General features: G+C 38.2%; 1 protein-coding gene across 1 annotated transcript in view; it reads left to right on the top strand.

The window, feature by feature from the left end:
* Nucleotides 1–26,707, top strand: part of gbe1b (glucan (1,4-alpha-), branching enzyme 1b) — a 113,372-nt gene that overhangs the window by 55,947 nt on the left and 30,718 nt on the right. Inside the window, exons 11-13 of the mRNA XM_079481173.1 lie at nt 9,277–9,387; nt 9,920–10,091; nt 25,022–25,206. Coding sequence (XP_079337299.1) covers nt 9,277–9,387; nt 9,920–10,091; nt 25,022–25,206 — 468 coding nt within the window. The remainder of the gene's footprint in view (nt 1–9,276; nt 9,388–9,919; nt 10,092–25,021; nt 25,207–26,707) is intronic.

The following is a 26,707-nucleotide window of genomic DNA, read 5'->3' as shown; positions in this document are numbered from 1 at the left end:
AAAACAAGTTCATATTCACTTTTAAGCAATACAACGGTAATATTTCAAATAGTTTTATGTGATATCCTTGTTTTAATATCAGTTTTCATGCTGTCGGTCTTTCACATTGCCGTTGGAAGACTTAATGTCCCTCCTGATGTTTGATTTGTTTTGACACTGAACTGAAATGTCCACAATACATCTAGAAATGCAGATTAAATGAAAATAGTGAATGCCTCTTAATTCTTTCCGCGGCAATGTGCATACTGTAGATGCCTCATTTGACGGTTCTAGTCATATCAAAAAATACTCTGCAATGGTTTAGAATGACGGTTTGTCTTAAACATGTTAAAAACACAACATGGACTTATAAACAACATTAAAAACTCCATTGTCACCACATGGGAACCTTAGACATTTTTCTAGCCATAGCATAGTTAGAGTTGAGTGAATGGGATCTTTTTTCCAAGAACACGATGGACGAGCTTTTCTGTTCTGCTTTTCTTTCAATAGGACATACGCAGGTAAGAAACACCTGCAGGCTTGTCATGTCAGTCATTGTGCATGTGAATCAAAATCAATATTCTATCATATGAAAAAATAGTGAAAACTTTATATCAAAATGGAGTGAAGCGAAGTCTGTAAAAAGGCATGATATGTGCTGCTCGGAGAGGAGTTACAGAGCAGTGCAAAACCTGCTCTAGACGGACATATTTACCATAATATAATTGGCTCTTAACAGTGTAAGTGGCCCCAGCATGAGGTCAGGAGCCCCTCTGCACCGCCGGGGTGTCCCACATGGCAATGGGATTTAACTTTCCATTTATGAACGTACAAGACTCTCATTCTGTTTTGAAATTGAGTGACTTGTTTTATTGGATTTATGTCTAGGGGTCTTGTGTCTTGTATTTATTAACTTTCTCATCCACCTTATTGTCTATCTCAACTGTCCTGTACAGTAAAAGCAAAAGGTTTCTGTGCCTTGCTCACCTCAGGAGCGACGGTCCCCGCAGAGTATCAGCATGCATTGCTAAGCAAGGTTACCCACAATACAAAGCGCTTGACCAGACGAGCACCATTGGACCATGCCATTTTTCTCTGCCCCAGATGACCCCCGTACAGCTCCGTTTCGCCAGGTTGATTCAGATCCGCGCTCTGCGTGCACAAAGATGTCCACTTCTCTGACTCAGGATCAGTGTTGGGAATGGCATTAAGCCTGCCTGCTGCTTTTATACTATTTGCTTTTTCATACAATGTTGCTCAGCATGCAGTATTTATTTGGGGCTTTTCATCCGATGCCACTATCGATTCCGTTCTGCGTCGGGTTACCGATGAGACCGCTCTTCAAAAACGTATTTTGACTTTGATTTTGTGTCGAGAAGGATAAAGAGCGCGTGCGAGGAGCCGTTGTGTGCGTGGGGGATGCACACATGTTTATGTATAGTATTGTGCAAATGTGTTTTTGGCAAAGAAATGTGCGAAGGTTCCCTTGCTAATAGATCTGACTGTCAGAAATCTGAACCAGTTAAAAGTTGAATCTTATGTAAACATTGTTTTCTTTAACATATTTTCATGACAATTATGCACAATTTGCGCATAAATTCTCATTAGTAAGTCATTAAGATGTTTAAATATAACAACTTTTTGGCTTTTGACCTGAGAACGATCAGCCTAAAGTATAAACTGGTTTATGTTTTTTCCAGGCCAGAATGCCTGATTCAGCCTCATAGACATTCTCATACATGCACCCATCTCAGCTGCGCTTCCAATGTTGCCCAACCTGTCTGATTAATCCGACCTCTGAGTCCGCAGTGGCAACCAGACTACATCTCCGAGCCTTTGAGAAATTAAGATGTCCTAATAAGAGTAGCAGATAAGGCGTACGGCGCAAGTTTGCCTGATTGTGTCTGATTACCACTCCAATGCGCTGTCGCTTCCAATGGATAGCATAACAAAAGCCCTCTAATTTAGCCAGTGCCCTTCTGCCCAAGTCCAACAAATTGAAATGTAATGGAAACAATTAGAGCGTAGTGAAGAAGGTCTTACAAGCCGATGTCTCGCAAGGGCGAGAACGGCGAGGGAGCGAAGCTCGGCCTCGGTCCCCGGCTAAACAGACAAATGTAACTTAAAGATTGTGAATTGAGGTCACCTCTGTTTGCCAGACTCATTGAAGCTCGCTTGATTCGCTTTTAATGATCTGTTAAAGCATGTCAAGTTGTCATGCTCAAAAAAAGCTTTAAACCATTAAACGTTTATTCACGAACAGTGTTGGGAATTGCTGGTCTAGACGACTTTTATTTACAGGTTTTACAAAGCAATATATTGACATGTTGTGCGATGACATCTCAGCTCAAAATGAACTCTTTCCCCACTAGTGAGCGTCATCATTTTCAAAACCTTCATGGCCCTCACAATATTTTCTTCTATGAACATGGGATTTGTGAAGTGAATGAACCGAGACTTTGCTTTTGAACAAGCAAAATATCATGTTACTCCATCTTCATTTGATCTTTTTATCTGCGCCCGAGTGTGTAAGTTTCTTAAAAAAAATACTACATCCTTAAAGAATGCTTGTTTTGGCGTCTTCATCCAGATCAAATTTAGAATGTTGATCAAAACATAGAGACTTGTTTATGGATCTGTGAATGCTTTACTCTTTCAGAAGATGCATGAACTATATAACAGTGAAAATACAGAAATCTGGAAAAACTCGAGTCTTGTCATAAATGATGGAAAAACTGGGGGTAGCTGTTGTATCATAAATGACAGAAAATCGCATCAAATCAGTTATTCTGTCTATATGCAGTCAGTGATATTGTGTTGTTAGTTCTAGATTGTCTAGTAACTCTTGTTCTCAATTTTGGTCCTGGAGACAGAAAGTATTTAAAGGCGGGTACCAAAACAACCTTGTAGCCAATCAGCAGTAAGGTGCACAGTGTACAGGACGGATGGAAGCGAAAGATGGGGTAGGGGTGCATCAACACCGGCTTAGAGAAATGGGACACACCGCATTTAATATTTTACCTACGATGACAATCTGGTCTCACAGGAATGTTTGACTGTTTTATGAGATCGCTAATTCGTATAAATTCTTTTGAAGTAAATCGCACAAAAGTGTAGAAATATTTGAAAATCAATAATGAAACCCCTCATCTAACCCAAACTATCACAAGCACGTAAGCAAGTTGTACGAAAATATATAAATGAGTTTGCCATCTGATCGTGTTGCACTTTTATTTCACTAAAAGACTTCAAAAGAATAAGTTGGCATTACGTTTATAGACCACTTCATAAAATGTAAGCACTGGACATTCAATCTTACATACAAAATTAAATCTTAAAGATATATTTTGTTTACATTTTGATGTTCTGTTGGTTGTATTTTGTTTAAATGATTGTGTAATGTTAAAAAACTTGAAACAGGAAGTTCTTCTGGACTAGTGTTGGATCAGCGTTTCTTACGTTTTCCGAAGTGGTCTATAGTGTGTTTATTGTCCTGTAAAAAATATATGGCAGTAGCAACACCAACATCATGGGATCAATTCCCAAGAAACTCGCTCGTGTATTGACTTAAATGTTTTCGGGTAAATGCATATGTAAAAAAAGAGCATGTGGTTGCAAAATGACTTGAGGCTGGAAAAATAAAAGCTTTGATTTACAATTTTACCCATAATATTCCTTTAATGGCATTCTTCATGAGCATATGTACATATAGAACCACTGCTGAAAATGCTTTTATGCAGATGCGACCCAGATTTGCATCTCTCGCAATCCAATGACTCATAATATGTTCACGCTAGAGTTTTCTCCCATTTTTGTGTTTCTACGCAGTCGTGTGTTACATCAAATCATTTGAGTTTCTCATTGTCAATAGGCAGAGGTCGTGAGAGAGTTCTCACTCACTGGAAAGATCGACAGAATTCAGGATCAGACAGAAATTGAACTGTCAGATGATAATTGAGGGGAAGCTGGGTGGTATGTAACGCCAGAAGATAAACAGCGAAAGACCGTTTTCCATTTGGCCTATTGCACTTGATAGTCATTAGGGGTTACATTTCCCAGCGTGTTGCGTTTTGGGATCCATCCTCTTTCATTTGGTTAATTGCACTCGATTGCCTTAGCAATTCAAAGCTGACTGTATATATATTTTTTTCTTTAATGCTATGCAGCTCTGAGCTATCAGACAGTTTGGGCCAAGAGTTCATTTATGTGTAATGGTGGAAAAGAGCCGATCTGTATGCAGGCTTATCTTTATTCTAGGTCTAAGCTAAAAAAGAGAACCTACAGTACCAACAAAATGTGAGCTGCGTGGGTGCGTGCGGCCACACAATCAGAAATGGCTGGGCTAGGATGGGAGATGACTTTCTATTCATCCTAGGCTCATTACTTTCTATGCTTTTTACTTAGTTCTTTAACTTTTGATTGATGTAAAAAGACCATCTTCTATCTTACGCAGTAAATGGTTTATACAGCCATTTTGGTTCATTACAGCAGCTAAAGTTAAAAAGTTAACATTTAGTAAACATTATTTAAATGATTTACATTACATTTTAATTAAATGTATTCATTAAGCAGAGGTTTTTATCCAAACAGTGGAAAAAAGCACCAATTTCAGCTTCCTGAAAATTTGAAGTTAAATCAAATTAGCTTCACGAGTAAATTGATTTTAAATTATATCGAACATTTAAAAAATCTAGCTGTATTTTGCTAAACTTATAAAATTAACTATAACAACTTTTTATGTTTTTAAACTCGGTTCAATATAATTGCTCAAATGACTCATAAAGCTAATTAGATTTAATTTAAATTTAAGGAAGATTAAAAAAAGTACATTGTAGAAGCAATGTTTACCGCAATGAACCTGTAATTTGACATGCTTTTTTATTTTCTCATTGTCATCACAAAGTATTTCTGCGATTTACGGTTTCCTACATGAAATCATCCTACATACAACATTCTGTGAGAATAAACCTTGATGTCGTCAATATTGACCGAGTAATGCGATGTGAAAGATTAAAATCATAGTGAAGTTAATGATTGAAATCAAACTTCGATGCTCATTATTTCATAATTAGTTAAGAGGGTCATATTTATTTACATTTATTTCAATAAATAAATAAAAATATAATAATCCGTCTGTTATCTGCGATGCTTTTCAATGTTAAAACTGCACGACAGTTGCACAATTTATTTCTAATGAAAATGCATACATTTAACAAGAGCAGGATCATATTCATTTGCAGGATTCATTTGGCTGAATTTAATTGGCATTGATACGGAGTATGACATGCTACAACTGTATAACTCCTTGGATGAGCCAAGTAGGGATGTAAAATTATTACCCGTTTAATGGTTAATGGTGATAATAACGTCCAATGGTTAGTATTACCGCATGTCATGATTCTGCCGCATCGTGTCATGTTTCTCTTAGTCTAGTGGCAGGATCATGACATAACCTCATGTTTAATGTGGAGAGAGGCGATTATGGTTTATTTTGGTTTGCCATAGGCTCTCTCCGGTCCCGTCTCTGTTCTCGTCCTCTCGTTATTGTTTGTTAATTAGTTAATGCCCTGCACCTGTCCCCACCTTGATTATTTCCCTATTTAATGCCCTAGTGTCTTCTGTCTTGTGTCGGATCATTGTTATGTGTCAGATGTTGCACTTGTCTCCAGCCTTGTCACTTAAAGTAAGTCTAGTCTAGTCAATTGTCTTAAGTTGTATGTTAGTTTAGTGTAGTCAGTTTATGTTCTTGTGTTCCCGTGCTGTTCTCTTGTTTTACTCCCTCGTGGGTGTTTGTTTTGTTCCTGTTTTGTACTTATTATTAAAATCCCTTGTTAACCCTTCATCCGCTGTCTGCTCTTGGGTCCTCTGTCTCTGTTCCCGCAACACGAATCATGACACCGCATCAAATTTTAGTTACCGATATACCGTACCAGTTTTACACCTTGAAAAACCCAGTCCAGCATCAATCAAAGTTATCAAGAGTATAACGTAGATGCAACGTGAAACGTGGGCTTTGTTCCTATTCCTAACATACCTATTTATTCACGTCTGATCCTGTGAGTTTATGATGACAGTGCTTCACTAAATAGGACTTTTATTCAAACATGTGCACATTTGGGGAAATTTCTATATATTTACCATGTATATTTACTTCATATTTCTTAGTACAGACCCATCATTTCTATTCATTTTCCATTCAAATGAACTCGTTCAGGTTGTTTCTTCTACTTTCGCTGTTATGAGCGCAGATGTCATGTCATTAAATTTGATTTACATTTCCAGAACATGTTCATAAAACCGTGATAATATTGACAACCGCAATCATTTTGTTCACAATAACTGTGATCTGAAACTTTCAAACCGTACATCTCAAGAGCCATGGATGAGTTTTTCCAGCGTGCCATGCTTTCATTTTTATACAGTAGGCATCTTCTGAAAGAGTACAGCATGTACAGAACCGAAAACAAGCAAGAAGTTTATCTATAGATGCCTTCCAAAAGACATATACTATATGACCTTAAAACTGTCATCCCAAATAGAATACCAGAAGTACAACGGCAAATTACATCAATTGGATACGAGTTCCACACTTTTCGGTTCAACCGAAGTACCCAGGTTCATCTGGGTACGTAAAGTGCACTTTTAAAAATGTACAATGTAAACACACTGCTCACACTATTTACTACAAAATGGTGTAGAAAAGTGCATTTAATAACCGAGATGAATCATCGTGTATTATTAACTGCCTATACATCGAAGTCAACTTTTTCAAAAGCATCTTCAGCATAGATGCGCCTCTATGTGTCAACCTGACTGGCCGTCACTTTTCATAACCCGTAACCTGTAATCGTCAGAACAACCTGAAGCTGCTGTTTTTACGTACCACCGTGTTATGAAGGTGTCACGCCGCACCAGACAGTTTCCTCAAACCGAACTCTGAATGATAAACAAAGAGGCGGTTGAAGATGCAGAGCGATGGCTATCAGTCTACCCGACTCCTCACTGCAGTGCTTACAAAACCTCTGCCTTTTTTTGGCTTTCCATTGATTGTTTGGCTGTGGGCTAATATAAAGGTTTTCCTGTGTGTCAGTCACCTGTCAGACCCAATCTAACCCAGCACATGACGGCCTGTCGCCGCTATCAGTCAGAGAGTGCTGCTTCTGCTGCAGAGAGGGCTGTGTGCGAGGTAACAACATGCAACAAAACAGAGATCGCCGTGACTGATGTGAAGGATACAAAAAACACTTTTCCTTGTTTGCTTCTGGAAAGTTGCTGATGTGTAAAACCGACAACAACGTGTTTGGACTGTAGAGGCTTGTCTCTTGTTGGATAGGATTTTTTTTCTTTGATTTCAATCAGTTGAATTATCAAACATCTGCTTTTATGCCATCTCAAACTGGAAAGTTCAATAAAACGTCTTTAGTGATAAATGAATGAGTTGCATTCACTTGCATTGGGTATTTAAATTGGCTCAGTTTGTACTTTTCCGTGTGCTTCTTGACAAGATGTGTGTCTCCATCCTGTTCCCGGCAAATCTTCTCGGCGTAACGGCTTGAGCTGCGAGTGCTATCACAGAAATGAAGGTGAGAAGTAGAGTAGGAAGGAGTTTGAGAGAGAGCGTGGTGAGAAAAGTGTAAGGATGTACGTTCATGAGACCTGACCGTAAATGTCTCTCAGTGTCAAACGAGTGTTGATGAAATATCTCTCTTAAATAGTCATATGACACTTTCAAGGTACAGTATACTGTAGGGTGGGAATATGGCCTTAAAATAGTTCAATAAAATCAACTGTAAATTATTTCATGATTTACTCCCTCATGCCATCCCAGATTTATTTGACTTTCTTTGATAAGATGAACATATAAATATAAAAGTTTGTTGGTTTAACTTATAACAGAGATGGCACCCATTTCCAAACAGGAAAAGGGATTGTTCACCCAAATATGAACATGCTGTCATCATTAACTACCCCCTTTATGACTTTCTTTCTTCCGCAGAACGCAAAAGAATATGTTTTGAAGAAAGTTGGTCACCGAAGAGCATCGGCACCCATTCACTTCGACTGTATGGACACAAAACTAAGTGAATTGGTGCCATCGCTGTTCGGTTCTTCAAAATATATTTTGTGTTCTGCAGACATGACATGAGGGTGGTGAACTATCCCTTTAAACTGTGTGAATTGTCCAGACAAGTGAAACCTTCACTCTTAACCACTATGGTAATCCCTCAAATCTTCAGAATTTTACATTACAGAACAATAAACACTAACAGATCTCCTTATAATTCATTTTGACCCAAAAACACACATGACGGAAATTAACAATGGTATAAAACGGGGGGGAAATCATGGTTTTACTGCAGTTGAAACCAAAAATCATGGTTACTGTAGAAAAACCAATAAATTTATCTGCAACAAATGATTATTTTGAAAATCAAATAATCGGACGATTTTTTTTTCGGATAAAAGTCTAAAAGAAATTGATTTGATCTTTTGCTTATAATAACTAAATAAAAGTTATTTATTGTACTCTTTGAAAAGTGAGTTTTGCTTATATAATCTATAATTTAGCTTGTCCAGTTTTAAACAATAAAAATTTATCCCGAAATATTCCAAACAATATAGGTAACAACCGAGTTGTAGCCCATTAGAGATGTGCTGGTGAGGAAATGTTCCCAGTGAATAATAAACTTATTTTGATTTTAAAAGAGGCTTTTTCTCAATGTGACATATGTTGTAGAAACAAATTTCCTGATGATCTGTACTTGCATGTCTCTTTAGGATTTTAGAACATATCTGACTAGGAACGTTATAAAAATGGCCGTAACACGGCTTAAAGGGACTTTATTTGCTTTACTTTTGGACTATGTATTAACTAAGCAACAGCTTCAACTTTACATGGTTTTCAATCTAAATGTTATATCCTGGCACGTATTTTTACATCAAATCATTTAGTTAGATGCGTATAATATTAATTCATCACTGTGAGGAACTATCGTCATTATCCTCCTCTCTCCTCTCTAAGGTTTCTGATCTTAGAATCCACTTTCTGAATGAAAAACTCATGTGTGTAGAAATATAAGATGCATGTATTATACATATCCAGATTTATGACCGCTTACATTCACATAATGTATAACTGATTGTGTTAGAATGAATCCCTATCAGACCGTGTCCAACATTTTGACCCGAAAGCTCATTTGAGTGTGAAGTACTGTGGAAATGAATTGTAAATGTTGCTATTTCCTCCCTTCCCTTGTTTTCCTGAACGTTTCATTCCTTCACATCCATTTACAGATCCTGAAGGAATTCAAGGATGAAGATTGGAACATTGGAAACCTTGTGTTCACCATGACAAACAGGCGATACGGGGAGAAATGCATCGCTTACGCCGAGAGCCACGATCAGGTACTGACGCACCACGTGCCTCCGCGTTGCCAGCTAAGATAAATTAAGCAAAATGTTATCAATGTGTCATTGGAAATGGTAACTGGTGTCACCATAGGTTACAGTTCTTTTGTGACAACAGTGAAATGAGAAATCAACACATCTATCCTGTTTGTACACATTATAAGTCGACTAGAACTGGCTTTTTTGTAACTTACAAGGTCTGGAAGTAATGATTTTTCTAAATATAAGACACTTGAGTCTGAGTTGAAACAGTAAAGCTAATAAAACTTTGCTTTGACATGGCCCAGTAGGTTTATCTTTCAAATTCATGTCTTAAGTCTTCATTATACAGCCATTGTTGAAAACTCTTAACCATCTTCTTGAAAAAAGTACTTTCTATACTACACACGCTCTCAGTCATTACAATCAAGCCAGTATTGTTATCAAAGTTCTTTATGATGTTTACATTTCATTAAAGGTCCCCCATATTTTTCTCGATGGCAGAAACACTCGCCCGGTTTGTGCTAAAGTGCTTTATCTGCTCATTCAGGCTCTGGTGGGAGACAAGACGCTGGCCTTCTGGTTGATGGACAAGGAGATGTACACCAGCATGAGCTCTGAGATTCCCATGAACCCTATTATTGATCGGGGCATACAGCTTCACAAGATGATCCGACTGCTTACCCACGGCTTGGGAGGAGAGGCTTACCTAAACTTCATTGGTAAGTGCCCGGAAAACTAGTTCACATTTGGACAGCCAGCAGATGGTTGCTTTGTTATACTGTTCTGTGTCTTAAAGGGATAGTTCACGCAAAAAAGTTTCCTATAAATGTGCTTTACCAAACCCACATTATTTTGGCACAACATTCAATTTCAGTCACTATTTACTTTCATTGTATGGACAAAAAAAAAGCTAATTGAAGATGCTAATTGTTTTTCTTTTCTACAGAAACAAGTCATATAAGTTCACAACAAAGAAATGACAAATCACAATTACCTTTTTGTAAACTATCCCCTTTAAGACCTCTTTTCAGATGGGTAATGTTTTGCTGTTAGTTCCAATATACCGTGGTTGCTGCTACATTTTAAACTCAAAATGTATACATTGTATTATACAATTATTGTGAATTTTATTTTGATCTATTGAAAAGGTGCAGAATACACTGCTTCAAAAGGCATGGACATACAGTACTTACATGTCCCGGTATTATCCTCCATTTAACAGGATTAAAATACACTTCAACAAAATCCTATCAAGTGAATTTGCATGCGATCCTGTTGATAAAAACACCACTTCAGAGATAATATTTGATCTCTTATTTAATAATTTGTGTCATATAAAATGGGCAGCATCGCTGGAGATGTTCCGTTCAGTGACCAGGTGGGCCACACAAAACCGTCCGCTTCATTTCAATGAACCCTGTTCAACCTAACAGCGACCAGAGTCCAATGATTTATTAATATAACCCACATTGCCAACCGGACAAATGACCATTGTGCTGGTGAACATATTGACAGATTCAAACATCACACACGCAGGAGGGCTGTTTTTGTTTACTGCAGCGGTTCAACTGCCAATACCACTAACCGTAATGACAGCTATTAATGTGGCCCGCTTGATGTAGATTCTTTCTGCTTCTCAGCTACAGCGTATCTGTAAAGCCTTTTCTCTGTTGGGTAAAATTACCTGCTTAATGGTGTTGAGCCCCTGCTGAATATATATTCTTCACTCGGTTAAGCGTCTAAAAGCAAAAGGCTACAAGAGCTTGAAATATAGAGACAGTCAACTTGCTTGTATAAGAAAATACCTGGTTAGCAATATCCAGTGATTTAGAAATTTGAGGTTTGTTTCAGACTAAGGGTACGTTTAGACAACAACGATGTACGGAATATTGTTAAGTGTGTTGTTGTTTTGCATAAAGACATCATCCCCGTTTACACATACAGGTGAAAACAATGAAAAACCTTGTTCAATGTATTTCCTACACGCTCAATAAAACAACAATAGCCAGCTTTCCAATACAGATTTGGGCCCCCTGTGGTGAAAATCAGGTTTTTAATATGCTTAAAGACAAACCATGTGCAAATTCATCATTTAAAACCATTGCTGAGTATTTTCTGCATTAAACTGGCGTTTACTAAAGACACTTTTAAAAACAGTTTGTAACTGCTCCGGTTAATGATTCATGAACTCTTTTGACCCCTGTGGATCAGCAGTTTTAGGCATAAATATGCAAAAATGGCGCATAGAATAAGAAAATCTATTTCAGTTTATTTATAAAGCACAATTAAAAACAACACAGTTTACATGTGCTGTACAATGTTATAAGTACAAATAAAATAACAACAGACAACAAGAAACATCACATGTCATAGGATGTAGGAAAAAGATTTGAATTTTTTCTTTAAACGTGTATAAAGTTTGTGCAGTTTTAAAGTGGAGAGGTAAACTGTTCCACCACAAAAGCACCTTCAACCCTGGATTTTAGTTTGGACTGAATGGTTAACAGTCTCTGATTGGCAGATCCAAGACTTCTACCCGGATTGTGTTCACACAGCAGATCAGAAAGTTAAGGGGGAGCAAGGTCATTTAAACATTTAAAAAGAAGCAAATGTACTTTTAAATCAATTGTCGAGCAGACTGGAAACAAGCAAAGGGACATTAAAACAAGCGTGTTATGTTTGCGTTTACGAACATCAGTTAAAAGTCTTGCAGCCCCATTTGTAGTCTGGATAATAAAGAGTTGTTTATACGCAGATAAGGGGAATTACAGTAGTCTATTCTAGAAGAAATGAAAGCATGAAATGAAAGTTTTAAAGTGTTTAAAAGAAAGGAAAGACTTTACTTCAGCCAGCGCTCTTAATTGGTAAAAAACTTTTATTTTTTACAAAGTAATTTATTTGCCAAATTAAGACCACACTCAAGTTTTTTACACATGGTTTTGCTGAAGATGATTTTAAGATGAACTAAACGGAGCAATGTTTGGAATACCAGAGGATCCGAACACGATGATCTCCGTTTTACTCTCAATTCAATTTAAATGAATTAAAAAAATTGCAGCCATCCAAGCTTTTACATCCAGAAGACAGGTAGAAAAGCATTCTAGATCATACTCATTCATTTTCCTGCATTCAGGCCATATAAGATATCACTTAATGTAATTCCTAACAGCCTATTCTGACCAAACATACCCTGAATGTTCATGTGAATTTTTTTGTACGCCACATGACGACTTGTAGATGCAACAAAAGTGTTCCATTGCAGTTCTGCGAAATATGCCTTTATCGCATTTGCCATATATGGGATAAATTGACGCGTTTCCATTTCAGTTTTGTACGGTAATGGAAACGCACCTAATGTTGACCATAGGGCTGTACAAACAATAGAACATTAAAACTGTAAAATAAAACATTTTAAAAAATAAAGAACAAAAAAGAACATTAAAAACCTCCACACTCATTTTTGATCAAACGCTATCATAAAAAATATGTAATTTTTTATGTTATGACGGGCCAATAAACACGTAATGCGGCTGACCTCACAGTTCATACAAATTCATGTTTTTCTGGTTTACACACAGACTATTTCATTTAGCAGACGCTTTTATTTAAAGCGACTTACAGAGAGTTCGGGAGCAATAAGCGATATGTCATACAAAGAGCGATAGTACAATAGGTGCTAATACAAAGTTACTAGTTTCAACAAAAGCTAGACTGTTGAGAGAAGAGAGAGGGTTAGTGTAAGTTTTTTTTTTTTCATTTGTCTGTCAAGTATTCGCCGAAGAGGTGTGTTTTAAGTAGTTTTTTTTAAGGTTGTGAAGAATTGCATTGGGAAGAATGTTCCACCAGAAAGGAGTTGTGAAGGAGAAGTTTAAACAATAACAATTTGTGAAAATGTAAAAATTTGAATCCCATTCAAAAGTTGTTTTTTTAGTTGTATGACATAATTGAATTGACCTAAATTCACTCTATTTAAGTACATGTTTTGGGACAAATTTATTTAGAAATAAACAAACATATCATGTATATCCGGTGCTTAACAATACTGTATGTTTGGACGAAAGAAAGGACACAAATATTTTAGGAATCTGTCAAAAAAATTTAAATAAAAAAATTCTAATCAATATTTTTTTACATTTTATTGTCAACTAAATTATCCTAAAATAATATTTCGTTTTTCCTACTTTGGTCTTGATAGCTAGCATTCTTAGCTTATATTTGTGTTTATGTAATTTTCCACAGTCTCTGTTGTTATTGGACATCTGACTAAAAGTGCTTTACTATTTTCTAAACTATACTAATTCCTTAAGTGCTTTCGTTGAACAAATCACACTTTTTTTGTCTGTTAAATGTAAGGATTTTAAGGGATATTGCTTGTGTTCTCAGAGGTCAGGCCTCAATAAAAAAAGAAATTGGATTGTCAGCTGTGAAATGTCTGTCAAATGTTAGCAGTACACTACTTTTATCTATCCTATATAAATGTGTAGTATGATGTATTATAAAAACATGTAGTTTTGTAATAGACATATAAAATACCTGATGGAAGTTCTGTGTAATACATCCGAAAGATTATATTCTTGTACAATACAAAGAAAAATCATCTTTTCTTTCTCTTTGTTGTTTAATAATTCATGGCTCAAAGGGTTTGAATTTCCATCAAATGGTTTTCAGGGTTTGTGTGTAAAATGAAGGTAACAATGTAAACCAAAGCGAGAAGGAAAAAATGGTTAAAACAGGATGACACATCATGTCAGTGGATCAATGGCCGTGGAGTCATTTAGCCACTGCAAAGCAAGAACAAATCGTTTGAGCAAGCAAATACATTTTTAAGATGCCCTTAACTTGGCAGAACCGCCTATTAACTCTCCAGCGCCAAGAGAAAGTTCCAAAGCGAAAGGCCACAAAAGGCAGCGGCCATGTTTGCAATGCAGAAGATGAGCACATTATAACACTCACAAGGCGGCAATGAAATGGCTCACTGGTTTCATCATTAAATCAGCAGGTTGAGACTGAGATGAATGTGTGGCCGACTTTCAGAGACGCAGGAAACTTAGGGATCACCTTCTGATGCACAGAGCGTGCAAACTGCTCAAGGCTTTTCTTAAGTCGATGCTCTTCACATTACTTTCTTTAATACGAGTGTTAGAGTGAAGAGTGATTCTTTAATGAGGGATGCTTTTGATTATTTCAAATCGTGAAACTATTTTCATTAATGTCCCACATTTATGTTGTGGAATAAAGATAAGTATCTAAGTATTTATGATGATGTAGATTTTCGTGTTGTGCATTATGGTAATGATGTGATAGTAAGTATAATGTACGATGGTGTAGATTTTTTGTGAGATGGTAAGTATAATGTACAGAATGATAGTGTGGAATTTTGGTGTTGTCGTAATGATGTGATGGAAAGTATAATGTACAATGGTGTAGATTTTTTCTATGTTGTGCATTAAGGTAAGGACATTGTTGCGTATAATATACTAATAATAATTATTGTTACAATATTATATTATATAATACACAGTCTAATAGTGTGGCACGTTGCTGTTGTGTATTATGGCAATGACGAGTGATGGTTAAGATGTTTCTCCGTTTTTGGAATAAAAGTTGGATTCAATTTTGACTAACACTGGTTTGCCACAAGTCAAATAATGAGTCCAGTAATAAAAATTACGACAGGTCTGGGAACTACATGATTATTTTTTAACAAACCGTTTCAATTAAAGATGTTTTACTACTATTGTTTGAATGATACTAATGAAATAAATGGTACAGGGAAAATGAAATGTCATTCACAATCAATTTAACTCCCGAGTAATACAGGGTGTTCCAAATGGGAAAAATCAGTGATTCAGTGAGTTAAATATATGTTACTACACTCAGTGTTTTAACAAATTAATGTTGCCCTGTGTTGCCATGGGTCATTATACTGACCGGAGTAACCGCAATGTCTTTATAAATGTATTAAATGTTTACTGCGTCCCACATTAGCTATTGGAGTCTGCTTGCTTTCCGCTCTAAATGTGTTCTGTGTTTGTCTTCGATGAATGGGGCAGATACTAAACCGATTGGTCTCTGTAAGCGGTTGTGCGGTGATTCAGCTATAGGTCATCAGAGCTTTACTCCTGAATAACATTTTAAAAGAATCATCTCATCTAGCGCTGTGTTTGCATATGCTAATTCCTGCTCAGGTTTTCCAGACGACCTTGTTTCAAGGGCAGCTCTCAGCTGTGTAGCGTTGTTAATTAAAAGACCTGCAGGCCTGAAAGACTGCCGTCGGTTTTTATTATAAAGAGACGTTGTTGTCTGTACTTGATAATAAGTTGTCAAGTTCTCTAAATATTTTTTTAAGGTACGACTCTGTATTCATACTTGTCAGCTGTTTTATTACTTTTTGTAAGTACTAATCTTGGAAATAATAGTTTTTTGAAAATGAGTGTGACCTTAGGCTACAAAGGCGTTTTGTTGTTTGTGACATTTTAATTCATGATATACTCAGGCCCATTCCCAAAACTAGGGAAAGGGAGGTGCATTCAGTTTTTAGAGGAGTTCTGATATATATATATAAGCTGGGGTGTCAGCTGTGGCCTATTGATTAGAGTGTTGGGCTTCAGAAGGTTGCCGGTTCGAATCTCAGTGCCAGCAGGTCATGACTGAAGTGCCCTTGAGCAAGACACCTTACCCCGATTGCTCTGCAGTAATGTGCCACTGTAAAAAAAACTACTTGTAAGTCGCTTTGGATAAAAGCGTCTGCTAAATTAATAAATGTAAATGTAAATGAAGCAACTGGAAGATGTTTTAAAATATGTGAGTGGTACAACCTTCCACTGGAGACAATTCAAAACTTTGATGAATCTACTTCAGGAAGGTTTTAGACCAACACATTATTAAAAAACATAACCCATTTACGCCTTTTCAAATAAATTTTTTGGTGTAGTGTAGTTTAGTGTAGTACTTTAAAAACAGTATAAAGGATAGCATACTATAGGGGAGTATAGTTGTTAGCAAAGGATAGGAAATTATGCTAAGGTATGATATAGCAGAAGTACATCGTAGGTTAGTACAATGATGTATACTAGGAGATATTAGAAAATTATTGAAAGTTAAAGTAAGTAAAGCATATTATATTTGTGAGGGGAGGTTAGTGAATCAATAAAAACGGTCTGGCATGGCATGCTATGCTATGCTATGGGAGCAAGGGAGCTTAGGAAAGTATTATAGTATAGTACATTCTTATTTATGTTTAGTCATTTAGCAGACGCTTTTATCGAAAGCGATGCACAGAGTAGGGGAAAATAATAGAAGCAGTTTGTGGAAGAAAATTAAAACTGGTCTCAGTTAGCCTAAGATATGGTGGTGCAGAACCAGTGGTGGTTATGTCGGCCAAGAGCAGAGATTTGAATTGGATGCAGGCGACTATAGGGAGCCAGTGCAATCTAACGAAGAGAGGAGTGATGTGCGCTCGCTTTGGCTCGTTGAATACCACTCTTGCCGCTGCATTCTGGATCATCTGAAGAGGTCTGGTTTTACAAGCTGGAAGACCACCCAGTAGAGCACTGCAATAGTCCAGTCTGGACAGGACAAGAGCCTGGACGAGAACTTGCATATCATCCTCAGACAGGAAAGGTCTAATTCTCCTAATATTGTAGAGGATGAATCTACAGGACCTGGTGGTGCTGACATGATATGTGTAGTTGGTGGTTGATGAACCTAGTTGGATGGAAATGTCGTCATGCTGAGTCTTCAGGTCGGCCGGGATCACGAGCAGTTCAGTTTTTGCAAGGTTCATCCAGAGTGAAACTTTGTTCAGGCATGCTGAGATGCGTGCAGAAACCGTCGGCTCATTAGGCTGAAATGACAGGTGGAGCTGTGCATCCGCATAGCAGTGATAGGGAAAGCAATGTGTCCAAATGACAGAACCTAGGTATGTTGTGTATATGGAGAAGAGCAGTGGTCCAAGAAGTGAGCCCTGGGGAACACCTGGAACCCCAGTACTGAGATGTTGGGACTCAGAGAGCTCACCTCTCCAGGATACTCTGAATGACCTATCCGAGAGGTAAGACTCGAAACACTGTAGCGCTGTTTCAGAGACACCCCTAGTCTTGAGGGTCAACAGGAGATGTGGTGGTTGACAGTGTCGAAAGTGGCAGATAGATCCAGGAGGATGAGTGCAGATGATATAGGGGATCCCCTTACCAGTCTCAGGGCTCTGATGACTGAGAGCAGTGCAGTCTCTGTGGAATGACCGCTCTTGAAACCAGACTAGTTGCTGTCCAAGAGGTTGTTCTGTGGGAGAAATGAGGAGAGCTGGTCAACTACCACACGCTCAAGGGTTTTTGCAATGAAGGGGAGGAGATATACTGGTCTGTAGTTTCCTAGCAGTTTAGGATCGAGAGTGGGTTTCTTCAGTAGTGGGGTTATATGGGCCTCCTTAATAGCTGTGGGAAATGTTCCAGTGGTGAGAGAAGAGTTGATAATGTGAGTCAGAGTGGGGACAACCGATGGAGAGATGGCTTGAAGGAGATGGGCGGGAATGGGATCTACCGGGCAAGTAGTCGGTTGATTAGAAGCAATGACCTTGGAAACGTCAGCTTCAGACAGGAGAGAAAGAGGGGAGCAAACAGACTTGGGGAGTTTGTGTATGTTCAGGTGATGGTTTTAGTTTTCCCTACAAAGAAAGAGGGAAATTTATTTGCTGTTAAGTCTGATGAAGGTGGGGGCAGGCGGGCAAAGAAGAGCATATAAGGTTTTAAAGAGGGTACAAGGGTTGGGCGAGCTGTTGATTTTTGAGTGGTAGTACTGAGTTTTTGCAGAGGTGACATCAGGGGAGAAAGAAGAGAGGAGATACTTATAGACACAGCGGTCAGCAGGGTCATTTACAACTCTACAACTACAACAGTGTAAAACTGTATTAAGACAATTTGGGGAAATTACTGAATAGTGTAATACTTTACAGAACAGTATAGTACAGCTGTAAGGGGAGGATGGGAAATCGCTGTATAGTATAATACAGTACAGTACGGTAGTAAAGTGATGTTAGGACATTCCAGTGAAGTATAGTACAGTAGTAAGGGGATGCTAGGAAATTGCTGTATAGTACAGTATAACTGTAAGGTGAGGTTAAGAAATAATGGCATCTACGCTAACCAGCTAACCAGGATCTTATGTGTATACTGTAAATTTTGTTTGCTGTAGCCAATTCAGCTTCCGTTAGAGCTGCGCGATTAATCGATAAAAGATCTATCTCGATTCAAACACCCACACAATCTCATTAATGAACATCAACGATTCTCGTGTCTATTAACTAAAATCATGTGCGAGTGCTTCCGCAGAAGCAGAGAAAGCATTTTCACCAGTAGTCTTTGCAACCACACACTTTCATTACTTCTATGTCAAATGATCACAGGAGTACTGGGATTAAAGCCGAGGGTTGCTAACTCGCATACATGAGACACGCGTTGACAAGCTCTCACTGTGCTCAAATTGATAACACACCAAACATAAAGTAAATACAGCAGACAACAAAATTGTCTTTCAGGATTGTGTTACATTGTTATGATTATGCTTCACATTTTAACTGGACAGGTTCGAAAGGAAACTAACCATGGCTGTAGCCAGGGTTTGAAAATGGGTGAGGTCCGGGGAGGGGTGTCAATAATTATACCTAATATTACCAATAAATGCTATAAACAATTCAACTTACATAAATGTATTCAATAATAAAGTTAACCGATTTTAAACCGTATATCTATGAACAGGGCTTTATACTGTGGCTAGTGGCTTTCCAAAACAACGATTATATGATCGCCCCGTGCCGATCTGCCCTCTATCCTAAATATTACATACCTAAATAAATTATTTTTTTGTCAGAACCTCTAGTGAATGGTGAAAGAGATATTGTGATTCTTAATTCATCCAGAGTCGTGCAGCCCTAGCTGCTGTACTTACAGTACATATTCACCCTTTCCAGTCTATTTCTATTATAGGAACAAAGCGCGTATTGTGCTGCCATCAAGCTTTGTATCACGGTTCCATTTCTCCGCTTTTTTTTACTTTTAATCAAAAAGCAAGCACTTAGTTTTGACTTCCCCTTCTGCTTCAGTTCTTACTATATTACACACTCTTCACCTTTCCTTTGTATGTGTGTGTGAATTGGGAAAGTGTCAACCGCCAGCATGCGGCCCTGTGCTATAATACAACACTTCAGCTCAGACAGGTTTATGACTTCAAGGCATCAGACTCTTTAAAGGACCAGCTTTTAATGAACCAATAGGGTTTCATATTCTACCTTTGTGTCATTCTACCTTTGTGTCACCTTTGTGTCATGTTTCAAGCTTTACACCTGAAGGTCTTTTCTTTCCTAGTATTGTAGGACTCTCAAATGCTCTTGTTAAATTATTTTCATGTAAGAATTGTTCTTTTCATTTCTTAAACCTTAATTCCTAATTCTTTAAACAGTTATGACCAGTGATTTTAAAATTTGCAGATGAATGTCATTTATTTGACACAAGCTTCAAATTTCAAAAACTCTCACAGCTACTTAAAAGCTCTGACTTTGCGTGTCCATTTCACCTCATCCAGACGTCGGTTTTTGTTCCCGTCTTTCTTCTTTCGCCATTCCTTCTGAATAACATCGCCCCTCATCATCATTGTTTCGCTTCTGTTCTCCTGCTCGCCTCCTCTGAATTCAATTACCCGACTGTTGTTTTACGATGTTGTCGTGCAGGATGATGACGGATTCATTCTCTCATCACTCCGCTTGACAACACTGTCACATCCCTCTTTTGGCCTTTTATTTTTCCTCTCACGCTCAGCTTGCAGATTTATTCCCTCGTTCTCCTCTCCAGCCCTGGCTGAGATCTCCACAGCCATCTGCTCCAGACACGGTGAGCTCATCGTGCCCTCAGAGTTTACGAACGCTGGGGCGTCTGTTGAGATGCAGTGAATGGCCTGTTGTTTTCAGGGGGTTTTGTTACAAAAACAGGTCAGCAGTAACAGAAAAGGCCTGTTTGGCCCTGCATTCGGCCAATGTTATTCAGAGTGACTTTTAGATACATTTGTTATGATGCATTGCCTGGAAATGTAACCCATGAAAGCTAATGCACACTGACCAGACTGGAAAAATCATGTGGATCATGAAGTATTTGGTCTAATTCTGGTATGTGAACAGAACTACAATGGAAAGTTTTTCATTTTGTTATTGAAATAAATCTGATAGATGTTTTTTGACAGGGTACGTTTTGCTGTTATTCACTATGTCAAGATGTTACAAACGGCATAAAAATATGGTCAATTTTTTATTTCATCTTTTTTTCTCAGTAAAACATTTTACTCCAAAATAATTGTATCAACCCGGCATTATTTTCAACCACGCGCTGGGTGGAAAAGGGGCGAACACACACCTGGTTGTTTCAACCCAAAATGCTGGTACCCTTGTTGGGTCAAATATAAAAAATAGTACTATAGTCACATAGTACTAAAATCATGATTTTGTGTCCAGTCCTCATATTTTTGTGCCTGGTGAAGTTTCATAGACGGACACAAGTATAATTCAGGGAATGACAGTGATCTGTGCTGCTTAATTAAACATAGTTTATAATCTACATAAATGTATAATCTTACACCGTGTCTACACACCAGATGCGGCATGACAAAGACATTAGAACAGATAATTTCACATTTTGTCCACATTTAGCTCTAAAATGCCTGATTAAAAAGTTGTTATTGCGATATCTTGTTTTATGAATAATTCAAAACTAGGTTAGCTTGTTCCGAAAACATTAGGTTTTTCACTTGCTAAACTAAACAACAATAAATAGTAATATTAGCACCAACAATTAGAACAATATAACAAATTTCACTTCGATAAAACGTTGCAGATTATTGTCTTTTTTGTAAATGTTTGGTAACGTTAAGTGCAAGCACTAGCTTACCACATGCCAGTCTCCCTTTTGAATTAACTATTCCCTATTTACTAACTATTAACTAAAACTTTTGCCTCAATAAACCCTTAAGTACTGCTTATAAGGTAGTTTTTAGGTTTAGCTATTGGGAAGGATTAAGGGATGTTGAATAAGACTATGCAGAATAAGGCATTAATATGTGCTTTATGCATACAAATATACAACCAATATGCATGTTGTAACGAGCAAGGTAGGATGAGAGCCGTGAGGGAATGCTCGAGGCCGGTGACGCGCTTGATAAAGAGTGTCAGCTGCGCGTTGCACCGGTCTCGTATCTCACGGAGGAGCTCCGGGAGCATAAAAGGACGAGCGACAGGAAGGTACGAGAGAGGACCAGGTCTGGACTGGGCTGTGTTTATGTGGCCGGCGGTCGACCGTGAGGCCGGTTTGTTTATTATATTTAAAGGCAAGGCAAGTTTATTTATATAGCACATTTCATACACAATGGTAATTCAAAGGGCTTTACATAGAATACATTTAAAATATCTATTTGATAGAACAGTGAAGAAATAAGAAAAATATATTTTAACCAGTTAAGAACAAAAAATAAAATTAAATACAGTTTAGAATAGAAAATATATAATATAAAGTACAGCACAAACAGTCGGACGGTCAGAGGCACATTCATTAAATGCAAAGTTGAACAGATGTGTTTTGAGTCTGGATTTGAATGTGACTACTGTAGGAGCACATCTGATCTCTTCTGGAAGCTGGTTCCAGCCGAGACTGGCATAATAGCTAAATGCAGACTCTCCTTGCTTAGAGAGAACCCTTGGTATTTCTTGCTGATGCGATCCTAATGACCTGAGTGTACTTTTGGGTCTGTATTCAATGAGCATATCTGCAATGTATTGAGGTCCTAAGCCATTGGACGATTTATATACCAGTAATAAAACTTTAAAATCTATCCTATATGTAACTGGTAGCCAGTGTAAAGACCTGAGGACTGGTGTGATATGATCATATTTTCTGGTTCTGCCGCAGCGTTCTGTATGAGCTACATCTGTCTTATGGTCTTTTTGGGGAGGCCAGTTAGGAGTCCATTACAATAATCCACCCTGCTGGTGATGAAAGCATGCACAAGTTTCTCTAAGTCTTGACTGGAAACAAAACATCTTATTCTCGCAATATTTTTCAGATGATAGTATGCTGATTTAGTTATTGCTTTGACATGGCTACTGAAGCTAAGGTCTGACTCTAGAGACACAATGTGTGTCGTCTGCATAGCTGTGGTAAGCAATTTGGTTATTTCTCATTATGTGGCTCATTGGGAGCATGTACAGGTTGAATATGAGAGGCGCAAGAATTGAGCCTTGGGGGACTCCGCATGTCATGGATGTCCACTCAGACTTATGGTCACCTATACTCACATAATAACCTCTCGCTTCTAGGTATGACCTGAACCATTTTAGGACTGTCCCAGAAAGCCCCACCCAGTTTTCCAGCCTGTCAATAAGTATATTGTGATCGACCGTGTCAAATGCGGCACTGAGGTCGAGTAGGACCAGCACTGATAATTTGCCTGAATCAGTACTTAAGCGAATGTCGTTTACTATCTTAATGAGCGCTCTCTCTGTGATGTGATGCGGGCGGAACCCAGATTGAAAATTGTCAAAGTATCCATTTGAGCTTAAGAATTTGTTCAGCTGGTTGACGACAACTTTTTCAATGATCTTACCTACGAAGGGAAGACTTGAGATCGGTCTATAGTTGTTTAATATGGTCTTATCCAGATTGCACTTTTTCAGGAGGGGTTTGACAGCAGCAGTTTTCAGGGAGTTTGGGAAACTTCCAGAGAGAAGCGAGGCATTTACCACATCTAGGAGATCTGCTTCTAAACAGTTTAACACACTTTTGAAAAAAGATGTGGGACGTGCGTCGAGGGTGCAGGTTGATGTTTTAAGGTGTTGAACCGTTTCTTCCAAATTTTTGCCATGATTTTCTTCAAAATCAGTCAGACATTGTAACTACTTTCTCAGGTTGTGGTGTGATCTGTCTTACCCCAGCGCAACTCAAGGATGTGCTGATCACCTTTCTAATGTTATTGATTTTCTCAGAGAAGAAAGAAGCAAACTCACTGCACTTGCTGTCTGAGAGCATTTCACTGGGAATCTGGCTTGGGGGGTTTGTCAGTCTTTTTACAGTAGCGAAAAGAGTCCGGGTGTTGTTTAAGTTGCTGTTTATAATATTTGAGAAGAAAGTCTGTCTAGCTTTGCCTAGTTCCATATTGAAAGCATGGATGGTGTCTTTGTAGAGGTTATAATGGACTACAAGTTTTGTCTTCCGCCACAAGCGCTCTGCTTTTCTGCATTGTCTTTTCATATTTTGCACTGCTGTCCTCAACGGACAATCCTGTTAAAAGTCTGTTTTATGTTCGCCGGTTCCCGCCTCCTTCCTCATTATCACTCGCGTCACCGGCCTTGACCGTTCCCTCACGGCTCTCGTCCCTCCCTGCTTGTTACACATGTTAATAAGCAAGTAGTTAATGGTGAATTTGTGTACCTTAATATAAAGTGTAACCGTTATTTACTAAGAGTTGCAAACAGGCGCTAAAAGAGTAGATGTTCTTTCAGCCAATCGAATCAATCGGACTGTTTTTGAGAGGAGACTCGATTTCTCATGACATCGCTGATGTTCGGTGTAGACGCGGTGTAATATGAACTTATAATGTTCATACACAAACGTAGCATATTTTTAAAGGATAATGCCTCAACGGACAATCCTTTCTTTTCCCTCTTTCAGACAAGGTCATTTTGCATTTGATAATGCATTATTCAAATCTGTCTTTCTGTTTCATTATGCTTCTGTGTTTTCAGTATTTTCAGTATTTTCTCTGTTCTTTTAGGAATTCAAAATGTAGGTCAGCGAATTCATTTAGCATTCATTCGTTTGTTAGAAAATAAAAAAACTCTCTGGGAATAGATCCCGAAGATGCACGTTTCCCCTCTCCTGGCTTTGGTAATGGAAGCGTATTTAATCAGGTGCTTTGAAGTAAATGTTGGCTGTGGGGTGGTCGTGGGGGGTAAGGTAGATTCGGGGTGACACCAGACACAGGGTCTATTTATTTCTCACAGTCAGCTGTCAAATAAATAATAACTCAAACTGTGCAAATGGTGGCTTTTGAAAGGTGGCCTTTTGAAATCGCTAAATGATCAATTAGATATTGAATCCTGACATCTGAGAATACGGGCACCGTTTGTTTATTTGGAGCAATGAGATAAGTGCCTGATAGTTGTGCTTGTCATATCAGTCATCTTAATAGTGTCAGGCTGACAAAACATTTCATTGGAGGATTTCGAGGATTTCATTGGAGTGCGTTCATGACATTTCTGTGCAATGTCCCTCTTGCATAATTCTGTATTTCTGCCAGACATTAAAAGTTGCTTTTATGATTCACGAATATACATGTGAAGATGTTGGCGAGTGTACAGTATGTATGCCTCTTCTTAGGGGGTAGTTCACCCAAAATGAAAAGTCTGTCATAATTAGCTTACTCTCATGTCATTTCAAACTGTGTTTTGTATTGTGTCCGTAGAGTAGATATCAATGTGTACCACCGTAAATTATGACAGAATAAACATTTTGGGGCTAGACCCCTGATATTGCTAGATAATGCTTGATAAAGCCTACGTCAGTTAAATCTGTAGGAAAGAAATCATAAATATCTTCTCTTTTGTGTTAATTTGTAGGTAATGAGTTCGGCCATCCGGAATGGCTGGATTTCCCACGAGTCGGCAACAACGAGAGTTACCATTACGCTCGTCGGCAGTTCAACCTGGTGGACACGGACCACCTGCGTTACAAGCAGCTCTACAATTTCGATCGTGACATGAACCGCACCGAGGACAAATACGGCTGGCTGGCCGCACCCCCGGTGAGAGAAAAACACATTTTGCTTCACTTCTTTCTTTGTTAGTCTTCTTCTGTGCATATCATCACTTTCTGACTGTTTGACTTTGTCATTTTGCATGTTCTCTATTTCTATCTCTCTCTCTCTCATTATATCTAACTCCCTTTATATGCCACATAAAAGCTGAACCATCACCAGAACATCTGCCATTTCAGTAAAACGGCTGTCAGTCCCTAACCAGCCCCGCGATGTCATTAAACACATTACCACCTCACCATATGGAGGATTTGTGTATGAATCATTACCTGAAAAACACATATCTGCCTTGTATGTGTCATTTCAGCCCTTCCGTTCAATGGAGTTGGGAATGGATTGATTTATGTGTGCGGGGCCATGAAAATTAAAAAAATGTAGACAGCATCTGAGGACGTCAAAAATAATCTGAAAATGAGTTGGTTTGCTGTTTTAACAAAAGCATGTTATAGATGTGCATTTAGCAGAAGCTTTTATCCAAGGTGACATACATTGCATCTGCACAATGTATAAACTCAGTGGTGCATTTGAGCTATAAAATTGTTTAGAGGGGGCCCAAATAATTTTCTGTAATCATAATTCACAAAAAATTTGTTTTGTCTGATCACGCTAAATGTGAAATCCTGGCGCAATAGCAGGCATTGAGAGCATGTTTTATGTTCAATATAGAGCACTATATGGGACCGTTGGGATTTTACCACACAAGCGACGCAATGTTCTCTGGCGGTCAAGGCCAGTAAGCGCACCGGTGTGACCAGCAGCAAGGTGATGATGCAAACGGAAGCTGTGGAGCTGAATTGGCGGGGATTAGATGTTAGGCTAAATGATTCAAGAATACTTCCCCCAGTGATCACAGCACATCTTACACCTGCCTCATCTCATCTGGGGTTTACTGTGACCTTGCCACATTATTTTACATGTGAGGACTGTAATTATCTGTGAAAGAACAAGAAAGAACAGGGTTTGCAAAGCTCTTGTTCATAGACATCAGGTCTGGAGAAAATTATTTTATTATGACAGGAGGAGTGTGTGGAGTGAAATGAAAGACATAAAATCCGAAAAGTCAGAAAGACCACTCTGAAAATGAGGTATTCATCTAAAAACTGCATTAAAGCTATTTTGAATTATATAATTTCAGTTCTAATTTTATGATTTTTAATTTGTATTATTTCTGCAATTTCTAATATATTGCTATGATTAAATCATTTTATACCCTCACCTAAAGGATTATTAGGAACATCTGTTCAATTTCTCATAATGCAATTATCTAATCAACCAATCACATGGCAGTTGCTTCAATGCATTTAGGTCAAAACAGTCTCCTGAAGTCCAAACTGAATGTCAGAATGGGAAAGAAAGGTGATTTTAAGCTATTTTGAGCGTGGCATGGTTGTTGATGCCAGGTTTGAGTATTTCACAATCTGCTCAGTTACTGGGATTTTCATGCAGAACCATTTCTAGGGTTTACAAAGAATGGTGTGAAAAGGGAAAA

This window comes from Barbatula barbatula, assembly GCF_947034865.1.
Source record: "Barbatula barbatula genome assembly, chromosome: 19".
Classification (NCBI taxonomy): Eukaryota; Metazoa; Chordata; class Actinopteri; order Cypriniformes; family Nemacheilidae; genus Barbatula; species Barbatula barbatula.
This window is presented reverse-complemented; position numbering and strand designations above follow the sequence as displayed.